Source organism: Acipenser ruthenus, chromosome 10 (genome assembly GCF_902713425.1).
Source record: "Acipenser ruthenus chromosome 10, fAciRut3.2 maternal haplotype, whole genome shotgun sequence".
NCBI classification, from domain to species: domain Eukaryota; kingdom Metazoa; phylum Chordata; class Actinopteri; order Acipenseriformes; family Acipenseridae; genus Acipenser; species Acipenser ruthenus.
Genome location: NC_081198.1, coordinates 31,807,674 through 31,825,672, shown reverse-complemented (window position 1 = coordinate 31,825,672; position 17,999 = coordinate 31,807,674). Strand labels below are relative to the sequence as shown.

Here is a 17,999-nt window from a genome sequence, read left to right as displayed (position 1 = left end):
TGTAGATGAGAGAATGGCAGATTTTCTTGTGAAATTAACACTTTTGTTTGATGTGATTTAATTTAATTTAATACCTGCCGACAAAAAACATGTTAATCTGTGTATCTGCACAACCCCATTAGAGACCTTTCAAAGGGTTGTCATACACAGCCAGTGGAATAAAGTAAGATTTCTTATTTTAGATTTTAAAAAAGTACCTCTCAAAGCAAAATTAGTTGATTAACTCCATGACTGTGCAATATCAGATTGCAATACGATCTACTCAACTATATGACTCTGCAGTATCAGCTGCAGATGTGTTGCTCTTTTCTGTCACTTTCTATCATTCTTTTTCTAACTTCTCTTGAAAGTTTGCAGTCAGCGTTAGTGTCCTCCACTGCAATCATTCCTGATTTATAATCTGCAGCTGCAATCATTTTGCATTTGCAACCTGCCTTCCAGCAATAGTGTTTTCTCAGTGGGCAATGCATTCTCATGTACAGCACCTCTCTTTATTTCCCTGCCTGACTTACACAAAAATAGCGAAATATTCAAAACAGTAAATAAGTAAAGGGCCCTGATACAAGAAAATATAGGATTTGTACAATTTACTGTCAACATGGCCCAGCAGTGAATGAACCAAATTTATGATTTATCACATTATTGAGTGTCGAGGGAGTACAATACAGTTGACTCCATTGAAAGCTCTCTTTCTCCTCCTCATCCTTGTTCCTCTCTCCATCTCTGTCCCCTATGTCTCTCTCAGGCTGAGCCAGCTGGTCCTCCAGTCCTGCTGGGGGGAAATATATTCCAGGAGAGACTCTCATCCATGCAGAGGGCGGTGGCACAGCTGGAGCACGAGAAGCAACAGCTGGAAGAGGAGAGAAAACATCTGGAGCGGCGAGCGGAGAGACTGAGGAGAGAGAGAGGGCAGCTGAGAGAGACACTGAGCCGGGTAAATACTGAGACTGGGGGGAGCTGGTAAATACTGAGATACAGGGAAGAGTTGGTAAATACTGAGATGTGGGGAGCTGGTAAATACTGAGACACAAGGGGGAGCTGGTAAATACTGAGACACAAGGGGGAGCTGGTAAATACTGAGACACAGAGGGGAGCTGGTAAATACTGAGACACGGAGCTGGTAAATACTGAGACACTGGGAGGAGCTGGTAAATACTGAGACACTGGGGGAGCTGGTAAATACTGAGACACAAGGGGAAGCTGGTAAATACTGAGACACAAGGGGAAGCTGGGAAATACTGAGACAAGGGGGAGCTGGGAAATACTGAGGCACAGGGAGAGGAGCTTGTAAATACTGAGACATGGGGGAGCTGATAAATACTGAGACACGGAGAGGAGCTGGTAAATACTTAGACACTGGGGGAGCTGGTAAATACTGAGACACTGGGGGAGCTGGGAAATACTGAGACACGGGGAGCTGGTAAATACTGAGACACGGGGAGAGGAGCTGGTAAATACTGAGACACGAGGAGCTGGTAAATACTGAGACACGAGGAGCTGGTAAATACTGAGACACGAGGAGCTGGTAAATACTGAGACACGGGGAGCTGGAAAATACTGAGACACGGGGAGAGGAGCTGGTAAATACTGAGACACGGAGAGGAGCTGGGAAATACTGAGACACGGGGGAGCTGGTAAATACTGAGACACGGGGGAGCTGGTAAATACTGAGACACGGGGGAGCTGGTAAATACTGAGACACGGGGGAGCTGGTAAATACTGAGACAAGGGGGAGCTGGTAAATACTGAGACACGGGGGAGCTGGAAAATACTGAGACACGGGGGAGCTGGTAAATACTGAGACACAAGGGGAAGCTGATAAATACTGAGACACGGGGGGGGAACTGGTAAATACTCAGACTCCCTCTCTCTTCTCTCTGCCTCCCTGACTCTGAGACACAAGGGGGAGCTGGTAAATACTGAGACACAGAGGGGAGCTGGTAAAGACTGACTCAGGGAAGAGTTGGTAAATACTGAGACACGTGGGGAGCTGGTAAATACTGAGACACGGAGCTGGTAAATACTGAGACACTGGGAGGAGCTGGTAAATACTGAGACACTGGGGGAGCTGGTAAATACTGAGACACAAGGGGAAGCTGGTAAATACTGAGACACAAGGGGAAGCTGGGAAATACTGAGACACGAGGAGCTGGTAAATACTGAGACACGGGGAGCTGGAAAATACTGAGACACGGGGAGAGGAGCTGGTAAATACTGAGACACGGAGAGGAGCTGGGAAATACTGAGACACGGAGAGGAGCTGGGAAATACTGAGACACGGGGGAGCTGGTAAATACTGAGACACGGGGGAGCTGGTAAATACTGAGACACGGGGAGAGGAGCTGGTAAATACTGAGACACAGGGAGAGGAGCTGGTAAATACTGAGACACGGGGAAGCTGGTAAATACTGAGACACAGGGGAGCTGGTAAATACTGAGACACGGGGGAGCTGGTAAATACTGAGACACGGGGGAGCTGGTAAATACTGAGACACGGGGGAGCTGGTAAATACTGAGACACAAGGGGAAGCTGATAAATACTGAGACACGGGGGGGGAACTGGTAAATACTCAGACTCCCTCTCTCTTCTCTCTGCCTCCCTGACTCTCCCTCTCTTCCTTTCTCACTCTCCCCTTCCTCTATCCCTCTCAGGTGGAGCTGGAGCGTGTTCGTCTTCGTGACGAGCTGTCGGCCCTTTCCTCATCACAGCGGGAGCACAGGACACCCAACAGTTCAAAGGTCAGCAAGGGAGGGGGGTGGTCATTCAGCAGGCACGCACACACATGTCACTTCAGTTTACTGCTGCTAAACTATTAACTGAAACGAAAGACCCATATCACAATTCAGATGCTATGTTCATTCACTTGGCTGTGGCTGCCTGTGGCAAAGTGCCCCCCCTGTGTGTGTTATATGTTACGTGTTGTGTGTAAATGTTGGTGTATAGGCATTGGTACACGGGATATAAGCGGTCTGTGTTTCACGTGTGTGTAAATTGTATATTTGTATTTAGGCACGGGGATGGCACATCACATCACGTGCAAGTAAAAAGTAATATGTGAGCACGGGGAATTGCACTTTAATTAATTCACGTGCAGTTGTACCGAGATTCCAATTGAATGATTGACTAGCAATCGAATCTCGGTACAACTGCATAAAAGCTGCATGTTTTCACTCACTGGGGGTTGGTGTTCGGTGAGTGGAGAACGGGTTAGGAGACGGAGGGTATTATAAAGTAAAAGTAAAGTAAAATCGTAAAGATAAGTGTTTTCACTCACCGTGTTTGTTCGTCTGTCCTGCACCGTCTGTTTAGTGGTTAGTCGTTTTGTATGTCTGTTTATTTTGGCGCAAGTGCCGTGTCCTGTTTTTGTGTTTTGTTACAAACGTTTATTTTCTGTCTGTTTATTCATTAAATGCTGAGCGAAAGCATTCGCTCAGCTCCACCAAACTCCACATCTCTCTGTCGTTTGTGTTCCTGTCTTCTGGTCTGACGTCACCCACTCAGCCATTCTTGTCACACGTGGTGTCAGAACCGGGACAACAGCGCCTCCAGGGCTCAGGCCAGAGCGGGAACCGCAGTTTTTTTTTTGTGGAAAAGTAAATAAAAAAAATAAATAAATAAATAAAAAAAATGGAAGGCTGGAACTGGAGAGACGGCTGCAGTGAGCTGGAGGATCTCCTCGGCAGGTTGGAGGACCAAGGTTGGTGCCTTGCCTGCGGGGTGTATGGGCACACGGTGGCTGTCTGCCCCTTCCAGGAAGAGGAGGAGGAACCAGCCCAAAGGAGGAAGGTGAGCAGAAGGAGGCAGAGAGGGGGAAAAATGAGGAGGAAGCAGAGGGAGCCAAGGTGGTGCACCATGTGCATTGCATATGGGCATGAGGACGAGGACTGCCCAGAGCAGGAGCCAGGGGAGGAGGAGCCCGAACGTCCTGCGCCTGAGTGGGAGGAGCCCGAACGTCCTGCGCCTGAGTGGGAGGAGCCCGAACGTCCTGCGCCTGAGTGGGAGGAGCCCGAACGTCCTGCGCCTAAGTGGGAGGAGCCCGAACGTCCACAGCCCGAGTGGGAGGAGCCCGAACGTCCACAGCCCGAGTGGGAGGAGCCCGAACGTCCACAGCCCAAGAGGGAGGAGTCGGTGCGTCCACGTCCCAAGAGGGAGGAGTCGGTGCGTCCACGTCCCAAGAGGGAGGAGTCGGTGCGTCCACGTCCCAAAAGGGAGGAGTCGGTGCGTCCACGGCCCAAAAGGGAGGAGTCGGTGCGTCCACGGCCCAAAAGGGAGGAGTCGGTGCGTCCACGGCCCGAGAGGGAGGAGTCGGTGCGTCCACGGCCCGAGAGGGAGGAGTCGGTGCGTCCTGTGTCCGGAGGGGAGGAGCTGAAGGCCCAAACCCCTATTTTTTTTTGGGAGGGACGAGGGCGTGAAGCTCAGGCTCCACAGCAGCCGCTGTTTTTGCTGCTGAAGGGAGCCCAGCGGAGACGCCCGCCACCAGCTCTACCCCCGCTGTCGGAGGAGCCGGCAGCGCCACCAGCCCTACCCCCGCTGTCGGAGGAGCCGGCAGCGCCTCCACCACCACCCGAGGGAGAGGAGCAGGAGCTGCCTCTGCCTCCACCACCACCCGAGGGGGAGGAGCAGGAGCTGCCTCTGCCTCCGCCACCACCACCGCAAGGAGCAGAGGAGCAGGAGCTGCCGCTGCCTCCGCCACCACCACCGCAAGGAGCAGAGGAGCAGGAGCTGCCTCTGCCTCCACCATCTCCAGGAGCAGAGGAGCAGGAGCTGCCTCTGCCTCCGCCACCACCACTGCAAGGAGCAGAGGAGCAGGAGCTGCCTCTGCCTCCACCACCGCCAGGAGCAGAGGAGCTGGAGCTGCCTCTGCCTCCACCACCGCCAGGAGCAGAGGAGCTGGAGCTGCCTCTGCCTCCACCACCACCACCGCAAGGAGCAGAGGAGCAGGAGCTGCCGCTGCCTCCGCCACCACCACCGCAAGGAGCAGAGGAGCAGGAGCTGCCTCTGCCTCCACCATCTCCAGGAGCAGAGGAGCAGGAGCTGCCTCTGCCTCCGCCACCACCACCGCAAGGAGCAGAGGAGCTGGAGCTGCCTCTGCCTCCACCACCGCCAGGAGCAGAGGAGCTGGAGCTGCCTCTGCCTCCACCACCGCCAGGAGCAGAGGAGCTGGAGCTGCCTCTGCTGCCCGTACCTCCGCAGGGAGTACGGTGGCCGGAGCCCCAGAAAGGGGAGCTGCCGGCCACGAAGAAGGGGGAGGAGGTCTGGAGACCACTTTCCCCAGCAGCAGTTTCGCTGCAGGAGTTCTTGTGGCCGGAGCCCCACAGGAGGGAGCTGCCGGCTATGAAGAAGGGGGAGGTCGGGGGACCACCTGCCCCCGCAGCTTTTTCGCTGCAGGACGGGACCAGCATGCTGTCAGCCGTGCCACTACCGGCAGGGGAGCTGACAGCATTTCCAGCCATGGGCCCACTGAAGCCTCCCTTCCCAGCCCGAGACTTTTGCCTGGACTGCTGGGTATTTAAAGGGGGAGGTGGCCGTTGAGGCCATGTGTGCGTTGCACAAGGGGGGGTATATGTGGCAAAGTGCCCCCCCTGTGTGTGTTATATGTTACGTGTTGTGTGTAAATGTTGGTGTATAGGCATTGGTACACGGGATATAAGCGGTCTGTGTTTCACGTGTGTGTAAATTGTATATTTGTATTTAGGCACGGGGATGGCACATCACATCACGTGCAAGTAAAAAGTAATATGTGAGCACGGGGAATTGCACTTTAATTAATTCACGTGCAGTTGTACCGAGATTCCAATTGAATGATTGACTAGCAATCGAATCTCGGTACAACTGCATAAAAGCTGCATGTTTTCACTCACTGGGGGTTGGTGTTCGGTGAGTGGAGAACGGGTTAGGAGACGGAGGGTATTATAAAGTAAAAGTAAAGTAAAATCGTAAAGATAAGTGTTTTCACTCACCGTGTTTGTTCGTCTGTCCTGCACCGTCTGTTTAGTGGTTAGTCGTTTTGTATGTCTGTTTATTTTGGCGCAAGTGCCGTGTCCTGTTTTTGTGTTTTGTTACAAACGTTTATTTTCTGTCTGTTTATTCATTAAATGCTGAGCGAAAGCATTCGCTCAGCTCCACCAAACTCCACATCTCTCTGTCGTTTGTGTTCCTGTCTTCTGGTCTGACGTCACCCACTCAGCCATTCTTGTCACACTGCCATATTGAGGTCATGTGACTTTTGAAGTTCCAGCTTCATAGAGACCAAAGTTATTGTCTTAATGTTTGGTACACAGCTGTATTGTTTGATTTTCTTAGTGTCTTCTAGTAAAAATTAACCCTTTCACTGCCACATTGTTTATTTGAGGTAGTGGCTATGTATTTGCAGGGTTTTCATGCTAAATCTGTTGCTAATCGTGACTTAATGAAGTCACATGGTATTATTATTATTATTATTATTATTTATTTCTTAGCAGACGCCCTTATCCAGGGCGACTTACAATCGTAAGCAAATACATTAAGTGTTACAATACAAGTAATACAATAAGAGCAAGAAATACAATAACTTTTGTTCAAGCAAAGTACAAGTGTGACAAACCACAATTCAATAATACAGCAGATAATAGTGATAGTTATATCAGGATATGATTAAATACAAAATACTACAGGTTAAACACTTGGCAGATTACAGTATTCTGAAGTACAGGATTAAATGCAGTAAAATAGGGGGCAGATAAGAGCAAAATAAAGCACATTTAAATGAAGGGTGATAGTGTCCCAGGATACAAACAGAGGAGTTCTACAGGTGCTGTTTGAAGAGGTGAGTCTTTAGGAGGTGCCGGAATGTGGTCAGGGACTGGGCAGTCCTGACATCTGTAGGAAGGTCATTCCACCACTGCGGAGCAAGGGTGGAGAAGGAGCGGGCTCTGGAGACAGGGGAGCGTAGCGGAGGTAGAGCTAGTCTTCTAGTGCAGGCGGAGCAGAGAGGTCGAGTGGGGGTGTAGGGAGAGATGAGGGTCTGGAGGTAGCTGGGTGCAGTCTGGTCAAGGCATCTGTAGGCTAGTACAAGAGTCTTGAACTGGATGCGAGCGGTGATCGGGAGCCAGTGGAGCGAGCGGAGTAGTGGAGTAGCGTGGGCGAAGCGAGGCAGAGAGAACACCAGGCGGGCAGCAGAGTTCTGGATGAGCTGGAGCGGACGGGTGGCGGACGCAGGGAGGCCAGCCAGGAGGGAGTTGCAGTAGTCTAGGCGGGAGAGTACCAGGGCCTGGACCAGGAGCTGGGTAGCATAGTTGGTAAGGAAGGGTCGGATTCTTCGGATGTTGCTCAGGAAGAATCGGCAAGTGCGTGCCAGAGTGGAGATGTGCTGGGAATAAGAGAGGCAGGGGTCCAGGGTGACTCCGAGGTTCTTAGCGGAGGAAGAGGGAGAGAGTGTGGTAGATTCCAGAGGAACAGAGATAGAGAGATCAGAGGAGGGGGAGGAGGAGGGAAAGAAAAGGAGGTCAGATTTAGAGAGGTTGAGTTTGAGGTGATGCGAGTGCATCCAGGAGGAAATAGCAGACAGACAGGTAGAGATACGGGAGGAGATGGTGGAGTCAGAGGTGGGGAAGGAGAGGAAAATCTGAGCATCATCAGCATAGAAATGGTATGAGAAACCATAGGATGCGATGAGGGGGCCCAGGGAGCGGGTGTAGAGAGAGAATAGGAGAGGACCCAAGACCTTGGGGGACTCCAGTTAAGAGAGGGTGAGGTGTGGAGGTTGCTCCACGCCAGGTTACCTGGTAAGTGCAGTTGGAGAGGTAGGAGGAGAACCAGGCCAGAGCAGTGCCAGAGATCCCCAGGTCAGCGAGAGATGATAGTAGAATAGAGTGATCAACAGTGTCAAAGGCAGCAGAGAGGTCGAGGAGAATTAGGACAGAGGAGAGAGAGGCAGCTCGGGCACACTTTAGTGAGTTGGTGACAGACAGGAGGGCGGTTTCAGTGGAGTGAGCAGAGCGGAAGCCAGATTGCAGAGGGTCAAGCAGAGAGTGGTTGGACAGGAAAGCAGAGAGCTGGCGGTGTACAGTCCGCTCGAGGGTTTTGGAGAGGAAGGGTAGGAGGGAGACAGGACGGTAGCTCTGGAGGGAGGTGGGGTCGAGGGTAGGTTTTTTGAGGAGGGGAGTGATGGAGGCTTTTTTGAAGGCAGAGGGAAAGATACCAGAAAGTAGAGAGGTGTTGAGGAGGGAGGAGATGAAGGGGAGTAGAGCAGGAGCAGCAGCTTGAAAGAGGTGAGTGGGGAGGGGGTCCAAGGCACACGTGGTGGGTTTGTGACCCTGGAGCAGGGAGGAGAGGTCAGAGTCTGAGAGGGGCAAGAAGGTGGAGGAGGAGGGCGAGTTAGTAGGGGATGTAGTGGGTGTAGGGGTTGGAGCAGGAGGGGGTGCGGGGGAGGGAGAGATGTTAAAGAGTTTGCGGATATGTGAGATTTTAGAAGAGAAGAAGGAGGCGAAGTCATCAGGGGAGATAGAGGAGGGAGGAGGAGGGGGGGAGGGTTTAGGAGGGAGGAGAAGGTAGAGAATAGTTTACGTGGGTTGGTAGTGGAGGCTTGGATTACAGATTGGAAATAAGCACATTTAGCAGAGGAGAGAGTAGAGGAGAAGGAGGAGAGGAGAGTGCGGTAAAGGTCTAGGGCAGCAGGGAGTTTGGTTCTCTTCCATTTCTTTTCAGCAGATCGCAGTGCGATTCTTGCCGAGCGGAGCGCCGAGGAGAGCCAGGGATGGGGAGGGGAGGGGCAAGCAGGTCGGGAGGTGAGGGGACAGAGGGAGTCAAGGGAGGAGGTGAGTGAGGAGAAGAGGGTGGAGGTAGCAGAGTCTACGGAGAGTTGTGAAAAGGAGTCGATAGGAGGGAGGTGAGAGAGAGCTGTGGTGGCAAGGACAGAGGGGGAGAGAGAGCGGAGGTTACGGCGAGAGGTGACAGTGGGGGTAGGAGGAGCAGGGAGAGGGGGGAGAGACAGAGAAAAAGAGATGAAATAGTGATCAGAGAGGTCCAGGGGTTGACAGAGAGGGTGGAGGGGCAGCAGGCCCTGGAGAAGGTGAGGTCCAGTTGACGGCCAGCTTTGTGGGTAGGAGGGGATGGAGAGAGACAGAAGTCAAAGGAGTGGAGGAGAGGGAGGAATCCAGCAGAGTGGCTGGGGTTGGAGAGATGGATGTTGAAGTCACCCAACAGGACAGTCGGGGTAGACAGAGAGGGGAGGGAGGAGAGTAGATAGTCGAGTTCATCCAGAAAGTGAGTGAGAGGCCCAGGGGGGCTATACAGAACAATGAGCAGGAGTTGACAGGGAGAGGTTAGTTGGACTGCATGAAATTCAAAGGTATTGACAGAGAGTGTGGAGAGATCGGAGGGGACAGAAAAGAGTAAGGAGGGAGAGAGGAGAAGACCCGTCCCACCTCCCCGTCCAGTGAGACGCGGGGTATGGAACAGGACGTAGAGAGAGGACAGGGCAGCAGGAGTAACAGTTTTATCAGGGGACAGCCAGGTTTCAGTGAGAGCAAGGAAATCGAGCGAGAGGTGGGAGGCAAAGGCAGATATGAAATCAGCTTTGTTAGCAGAAGAGTGACAGTTTCAGAGTGCACCAGAGAGTGTGCGGGAGGGGGGGAAGAGGCAGAGAAATGAGGTTAGAGGGGTTGGAGGAGCAGCAGTGGAGGGAGGGCAGAGGACGAGGACTGGAGGACAGAACAGGGATGTGAGAGACAGTCATAGCAGGACAGGCAGGACAAAAGGCACAGTAGGAGCAGTGGGGTGGAGGGTACAGACCTGACTAGTAGATAGCTTCTTCTAGAGCCCCGTTAGGTTCGGATCTAGTCGAACAGCGTCTCAGCGCAGGCCTCCCCTTGCTGGACTCCCACAGCTAGACTCCCGGCTCTTTTGTTGAGGCGCTTCGGTTTGCTGGCGCGTCTTGCTGGCGCCAAGATAAGCTGCTTGATTAAATGTTACACCTGCTTGGCAAAAGAACCAACTAAACTGTGTGGAAACCAATCAAATAGCAAAATCAACTGCTAATCAATTTAGCCACTCACCTGGTACTAATCACACACTAACTCAGCCAATTCAAACACCACCTTACAATGTCACTAAATGTAGTTAGTTAATTACTTGAAGCAGGAACTTATCTATCTGCCACTGTCCCTGGTTACCTGTAGACTGAGGTTATGTGATTCTGCATGATAGTGACAGCTCACTTTTACATATTGTCTTAACCCTTTGCGATCCATTTATTCAGTGCGTCTCAGGCGCGTCAGGTCCAATTTATTTTCACACGCGCAGTTTATTTTAGACGCGCTGTTTAAAAGTATTTATTTCACAGTAAAACAGGTTTAAAAGGCACTGCATATCAACAGGTCACTCAGTACTGCATCTCCAGCCCCGCCCCACCCCTCGTTCTCTATATTTTTTACATACCTCGTAATAGTAGTACATACCGATAAATCATCTCCTGATCGTTTTATCACCAAACTCCTCAATGATGTGATCCAAGTCATTATTTTATTACTATAACATCTAAAAAAAGCTCTGCAAATGTCTGTGATATTCTTTGAGCGCTGGATGCAGAAGCAGCTATCTTGTTTGTTTATGTCCGTGTTATCTATGTGGTGTCGGGGCTATGTGTATTCATGAGATACGCCCCTTTTTTTTCGGCTTCTCTCGGCTTCTATCGGTCTCACTCGGCCATTGAATGGTTTTCTCGGCTTTTTCCTGAGAAAAAACGACTAGACCTGTTTTTTACGTCTTTTTGATGACCAGAAAGGGAAAATTGCAATGTTGGAGCAGGTCCGACATAGGACCGCAAAGGGTTAATAGTTTGGTGATACTTTGAGATAGTGTCTTCAACTTTGATACACAGCTATATTCTGTGATTCTCTCAATAAAGTGCCATGTAGCAATGAACACGTTTCGCTGCTGCATTGTTTTTACCTTTGGCTTGTGAACATCACAAAACTAACACCAGCACAATAATGTCAGTCTCTGCTTGAGAGAGGCCCAGGTTTGAATGGCTGGCAGGCAGGCAGGCAGGCAGGCAGGGGTGTTCAGGACAGGGTTGAGGTGCTGTGGAGAGCTGTGAAGGGAAGCTGTCTCAACACCGGCCTGCCTGTCACTAGCTAGCTCCATTGCCCCCCTTTGAGATTAAAAATCAGCAATGCAAATCAAATCCTTGTGTGTCTCTGTCTTCAGCAGTTCTCCAGAGGGTCCCAACTTCCAGAAGGGGAGGAGAGAGAGAGGCTGAGAGAGAGGGTTCGAGAGCTGGAGGAGCAGGTGAGGGAGGAGCCGGGAGTGTACCGGTTATAGTATAATTATGTGTGCAAGCTGCTTTTTATGTTTTCTTGTTTGTTTGTTCCTGTGAAAGCTTGTGCTGAGTTGTTGGATTGGTTTGAAATGTGTTTACTGGATGGGGAACGAGACACAGTTTCAGAACAGTGGTGAACAGAACTATGAGCTCAGTGGTTTGCACACTGGCCTGAACTGCTATGTAACACAAACATCCCTCTGGTTCTAGATTCATATTCAAGCAGTTGCCTTGTGTGTCATGGTTGAAAATAAGCTGTTAGGACAAATGTTATCATGCCAATACACAGAAAAAATAGAAAGATGCAGTAGACAAACAGACAGGGTTTGTGGTGTGCCGGTTTGTGACGGACCTTTGCCTTCTGCAGGTACACGTTCTCCGGAGGTCGTTGGCTCTCGACTCCCAGGAGAGGGCGGACTTTATCGAGCGCTCCTCCAGGAACAACCAATGGCTACTCTCCCTGCGGCAGGACCTCAGCCAATCGCTGGCCCTGGTCTCACGGGAGCCCCTTCCCTCTGTGTTGGAGTCCGAGACGCAGCGATTGGACAGGAGCCTCAGGGAGGAGGAGCTTAAATTATCACTCAGCCAATTCCGAGGCTCAGGAGACGCTTCTAAAATTGGATGACTTGATCTATACTCTTGGCATATTACAGACTAAACATAGATGCAAGAGAAAATGTGACCAATAGGGGGAGCTCTGTACATCAGATGGCACTAATAGGCTAGATCTTGGAACAGCAAATAAGCCTTCAATGCCTTTATTAAACCAACAAGAGCAATGCTGCTGCAGCTTTAAGAGCTTCTCAATGGGAATCAAGAATTCCACAAGGCCCTTGCAGTGATCAGCTGTTTACAACATCCTGCCAGGAATGGATCACCTGAAGCCAGTGGAAACCCCATTGAACAGCACATGGATTGAAACCTCTGATGGGCTAGGGCTCACTCTATGGGCTGCAGGGGGAGTTGTTTATGAACTCTTCCTGTCAAACTGCAGAGCTCTGAGTGGGACTCGGCTTTACTCCTGCAGTGCAGTATAGTCCCCAGGTCCCTTTCCAAAACTCTGTTACATTGTTTTATACAGATTTGACTCTGCACTGTTAGTAACACTTTGTAATATTGCCTTTTAGCTTTCTGTAACATTTTAACTTATTACATTTTTATATTTAAAAATTGCAGCTGTCTTCGAGTTTTGCTTCTCATCGAGATAAAAACAAATGTATATAAGGTTTGTATAACAAATGTCCTTATTGTCTCAGTATAGCCCACATCAGGGCTGTTCAACATTATTATTATTATTATTTATTTCTTAGCAGACGCCCTTATCCAGGGCGACTTACAATCGCAAGCAAATACAAATACATTCAAGTGTTACAATATAAGTCATACAATAAGAACAAGAAATACAATAATTCTCAAGTGTGACAAACCACAATTCAATAATACAGCAGATAATAGTGAAAGTTACATCAGGATATGATTAAGTAGTGATAGTTACATCAGGATATGATTAAGTACAAAATACTACAGATTAAACACTTGGCAGATTACAATATTCTGAGGTACAGGATTAAATGCAGTAAAATAGGGGGCAGATAAGAGCAAAATAAAGCATATTTAAATGAAGGGTGATAGTGTCCCAGGATACAACAGAGGAGTTCTACAGGTGCTGTTTGAAGAGGTGAGTCTTAAGGAGGCGCCGGAATGTGGTCAGGGACTGGGCAGTCCTGACATCTGTAGGAAGGTCGTTCCACCACTGCGGAGCAAGGGTGGAGAAGGAGCGGGCTCGGGAGGCAGGGGAGCGTAGCGGAGGTAGAGCCAGTCTTCTAGTGCAGGCGGAGCGGAGAGGTCGAGTGGGGGTGTAGGGAGAGATGAGGGTCTGGAGGTAGCTGGGTGCAGTCTGATCAAGGCATCTGTAGGCTAGTACAAGAGTCTTGAACTGGATGCGAGCGGTGATCGGGAGCCAGTGGAGCGAGCGGAGTAGTGGAGTAGCGTGGGCGAAGCGAGGTAGAGAGAACACCAGGCGAGCAGCAGAGTTCTGGATGAGCTGGAGCGGACGGGTGGCGGACGCAGGGAGGCCAGCCAGGAGGGAGTTGCAGTAGTCTAGGCGGGAGAGTACCAGGGCCTGGACCAGGAGCTGGGTAGCATAGTTGGCGAGGAAGGGTCGGATTCTTCGGATGTTGCTCAGGAAGAATCGGCAAGTGCGTGCCAGAGTGGAGATGTGCTGGGAATAAGAGAGGCAGGGGTCCAGGGTGACTCCAAGGTTCTTAGCTGAGGAAGAGGGAGAGAGTGTGGTAGATTCCAGAGGAACAGAGATAGAGAGATCAGAGGAGGGGGAGGAGGAGGGAAAGAAAAGGAGGTCAGATTTAGAGAGGTTGAGTTTGAGGTGATGCGAGTGCATCCAGGAGGAAATAGCAGACAGACAGGTAGAGATACGGGAGAAGATGGTGGAGTCAGAGGTGGGGAAGGAGAGGAAAATCTGAGCATCATCAGCATAGAAATGGTATGAGAAACCATAGGATGCGATGAGGGGGCCCAGGGAGCGGGTGTAGAGAGAGAACAGGAGAGGACCCAAGACTGACCCTTGGGGGACTCCAGTCAAGAGAGGGTGAGGTGTGGAGGTTGCTCCACGCCAGGTTACCTGGTAAGTGCGGTTGGAGAGGTAGGAGGAGAACCAGGTCAGAGCAGTGCCAGAGATCCCCAGGTCAGCAAGAGATGATAGTAGAATAGAGTGATCAACAGTGTCAAAGGCAGCAGAGAGGTCGAGGAGAATTAGGACAGAGGAGAGAGAGGCAGCTCGGGCACACTTAAGGGAGTTGGTGACAGACAGAAGGGCGGTTTCAGTGGAGTGAGCAGAGCGGAAGCCAGATTGGAGAGGGTTAAGCAGAGAGTGGTTGGACAGGAAAGCAGAGAGCTGGCGGTGTACAGTCCGCTCGAGGGTTTTGGAGAGGAAGGGTAGGAGGGAGACAGGACGGTAGCTCTGGAGGGAGGTGGGGTCGAGGGTAGGTTTTTTGAGGAGGGGAGTGATAGAGGCTTTTTTGAAGGCAGAGGGGAAGATGCCAGAAAGTAGAGAGGTGTTGAGGAGGGAGGAGATGAAGGGGAGTAGAGCAGGAGCAGCAGCTTGAAAGAGGTGAGTGGGGAGGGGGTCCATGGCACACGTGGTGGGTTTGTGACCCTGGAGCAGGGAGGAGAGGTCAGAGTCTGAGAGGGGCAAGAAGGTGGAGAGGGAGGGCGAGTTAGTAGGGGATGTAGTGGGTGTAGGGGTTGGAGCAGGAGGGGGTGCGGGGGAGGGAGAGGTGTTAAAGAGTTTGCGGATATCTGAGATTTTAGAAGAGAAGAAGGAGGCAAAGTCGTCAGGGGAGATAGAGGAGGGAGGAGGAGGGGGGGGAGGGTTTAGGAGGGAGGAGAAGGTAGAGAATAGTTTACGTGGGTTGTTAGTGGAGGCTTGGATTACAGATTGGAAATAAGCACATTTAGCAGAGGAGAGAGTAGAGGAGAAGGAGGAGAGAAGAGTGCGGTAAAGGTCTAGGGCAGCAGGGAGTTTGGTTCTCTTCCATTTCTTTTCAGCAGATCGCAGTGTGATTCTTGCCGAGCGGAGCACAGAGGAGAGCCAGGGATGGGGAGGGGAGGGGCGAGCAGGTCGGGAGGTGAGGGGACAGAGGGAGTCGAGGGAGGAGGTGAGTGAGAAGAGGGTGGAGGTAGCAGAGTCTACGGAGAGTTGTGAGTTGAGTCGATAGGAGGGAGGTGAGAGAGAGCAGTGGAGGCAAGGACAGAGGGGGAGAGAGAGCGGAGGTTACGGCGAGAGGTGACAGTGGGGGTAGTAGGAGCAGGGAGAGGGGGGAGAGACAGAGAAAAAGAGATGAAATAGTGATCAGAGAGGTCCAGGGGGGTGACAGAGAGGTTGGAGGGGCAGCAGGCCCTGGAGAAGGTGAGGTCCAGTTGACGGCCAGCTTTGTGGGTAGGAGGGGACGGAGAGAGACAGAAGTCGAAGGAGTGAAGGAGAGGGAGGAATCCAGCAGAGTGGCTGGGGTTGGAGAGATGGATGTTGAAGTCACCCAACAGGACAGTCGGGGTAGACAGAGAGGGGAGGGAGGAGAGTAGATAGTCGAGTTCATCCAGAAAGTGAGTGAGAGGCCCAGGGGGGCGGTACAAAACAATGAGCAGGAGTTGACAGGGAGAGGTTAGTTGGACTGCATGAAATTCAAAGGTAGTGACAGAGAGGGAGGTGAGATCGGAGGGGACAGAAAAGAGTAAGGAGGGAGAGAGGAGAAGACCCGTCCCACCTCCCCGTCCGGTGAGACGCGGGGTATGGGACAGGACGTAGAGAGAGGACAGGGCAGCAGGAGTAACAGTGTTATCAGGGGACAGCCAGGTTTCAGTGAGAGCAAGGAAATCGAGCGAGAGGTGGGAGGCAAAGGCAGAGATGAAATCAGCTTTGTTAGCAGAAGAGTGACAGTTCCAGAGTGCACCAGAGAGTGTGCGGGAGGGGGGGAGAGGCAGAGAAATTAGGTTAGAGGGGTTGGAGGAGCAACAGCAGAGGGAGGGCAGAGGACGAGGACGGGAGGACAAAACAGGGATGTGAGAGACAGTCATAGCAGGACAAGCAAGACAAAAGGCACAGTAGGAGCAGTGGGGTGGAGGATACAGACCTGACTAGTAGATGGCTTCTTCCAGAGCGCTGTTAGGTTCGGATCTAGTCGAACAGCGTCTCAGCGCAGGCCTCCCCTCGCTGGACTCCCACAGCTAGACTCTCGGCTCTTTTGTTGAGGCTCTTCTGTTGGCTGGCGCTTCGTGCTGGCGCTAAAATAAGCTGCTTGAATAAATGTTGTTACCCCTGCTTGGCAAAAGAGGGCTCATTGAAGTACGGCTCTTTTTTTTTTTTTTTTTTTTTTTTAATAAATTTGGAATCGGCAATTATTTTCTCGTTTTCTCCCCAATTTGGAAAGCCCAATTCTTTTTTTATTTCAACCCGGCTCACCGCTGCCACCCCTGCTCTGACTTGGGAGAGACGAAGACTGACACATGTGTCCTCTAATACAGCTCTTTTTTAAGTATTCCAGAAGGTTTTTAATGGGTTTAAAAAAAGCTGTAGTCTTAGGTAGAAGCAAGTGCTATTGGATTCCTTGGAAAAGGACAAGGTTGGACAACTGTGGCCTCCTTACACAGGGTTGGACAGCATATTAGAAACACCTGCCATAACCTTGTCAATTCCACTGATTCTCCAAAGGCAAGTAGAGAGTGGCCGTGCTCGCTGTTTTCATATCAACATCCCTCGGGCATCTTATAAAAACCCAACTGCAGACAGTTCTACAATGTGGCAAAAAAAAAAAAAAAAATACAAATCAGGGCTTAACATTGAAGGTTAGATTTCAGTGGTAATACTGAATCAATCTGAAGTGTCCGAACGCTTGTTTTAGGATTGGCGAATCATTTAAAATCCTTATTTCAGCGGGAGGACGAATACCATGGAAGCAGCATATTGGCAAGGTGGGTTTCTCATTGAAACCGTTTGCATAATGTATTAGCGGGGCAGAGGATAACGATTTCAGGGATAACAGATGTATAGAAATGTGCCACAAAGCAGAGCAGGGTTTGAACTGTTCTGGTATGTCACAGTATAGTGTTTATCATTTAGTGAGTCAAAGTCAAGTTTACAGGTCCCCAGATCCCCTTGTAGATCCTTCTGTATATACTGTACAGAAACACCTGCCATATCACTGTCAACACAGTGCAGGACCAACATGGACAGCGCAGTTTGCCAGGTGTTTAAATGATCACCAGACTTACTCCTTCAGGGAAGTTGTGCTCTGTGAAATATTAGGACTGTAATCCTGACCAACCAAGCACTCACTGACTAAAACCAACTTGCGATAGGGATGTGCATCCTTTATATAGTGTATTACATAAAGCATGCAAGAGATACAATTTCCATAACAAATTATTCAGTCACATCCAGGGTAGGGGCTTCTGGGGTAAACTCTCGCTTCTGCCTCTGGCTCAGTAAACAGTCATTCTCAAACAGTGCGTAGGCAGGAGGCAAAGGTACAGGATTATCTGCCAACTGTACAGAGCTCCCATAAATCTTTTACAGTCACTGGGCAGTAAAGTCAAGGTACCTTGCCCCACTTGCTAGAATCCACATTCAGGATTTGTTGACCAAAATATTTGTAACTTTTATTTTTGCAACATCAGGATTAAAAAGTGAACAAGTCAAATCAGCATTTGCTTTGCACCTTCATCAGAATTTGCAAAACATGCACTTAAAAGGGCAACAGTAATATACAGTTAAGTAACTCTTAAAGGGGTAACAGCAATTTATAATAGGGTCTGTTACAGCAGGACAGTCCAAATACAACAAAGTGTGTGCTACATAGCATATGTGTTTCAAATTTGTTGTACATGCATTCTGTAAATTGAAATCGCGTTCCAACACACACCCTTTCCTTATATGACAACCTTGAAATTAACTAGCGGTTAAATAAACCTTCATAAAGTCAAATACAATTAGTTTACTAACTACATGGCTAATTCCACCCACAATCTCTGTTCCATTTTTGGACGTAGCTGTAAGTTTTAAGTCTTGAACTAACACGAGTTATTTACACGGCAGACGACTATACTGTTAGAAGACTACAATCACCAGCATGCACCGCAAACCCAGGAAGTATAACTGAAGCGGGAAGGGAATTGTAGTTCAGAGAA

The 17,999-nt window shown here is 50.2% G+C and overlaps 1 protein-coding gene across 4 annotated transcripts in view; it reads left to right on the top strand.

The window, feature by feature from the left end:
- si:dkey-230p4.1 (centrosome-associated protein CEP250) overlaps positions 1-12,473 on the top strand; it is a 33,991-nt gene extending 21,518 nt beyond the window's left edge. For 3 of the 4 annotated variants that reach the window (XM_059032027.1, XM_059032028.1, XM_059032030.1), the window contains 4 exons: positions 746-934; positions 2,653-2,739; positions 11,189-11,269; positions 11,668-12,473. In XM_059032027.1, the coding sequence (XP_058888010.1) occupies positions 746-934; positions 2,653-2,739; positions 11,189-11,269; positions 11,668-11,925 (615 nt within the window). In that variant the 3' untranslated portion in view covers positions 11,926-12,473. The remainder of the gene's footprint in view (positions 1-745; positions 935-2,652; positions 2,740-11,188; positions 11,270-11,667) is intronic. The other variant, XM_059032029.1, reaches the window with a different exon arrangement.
- The last annotated feature ends 5,526 nt before the right edge of the window (positions 12,474-17,999 follow it).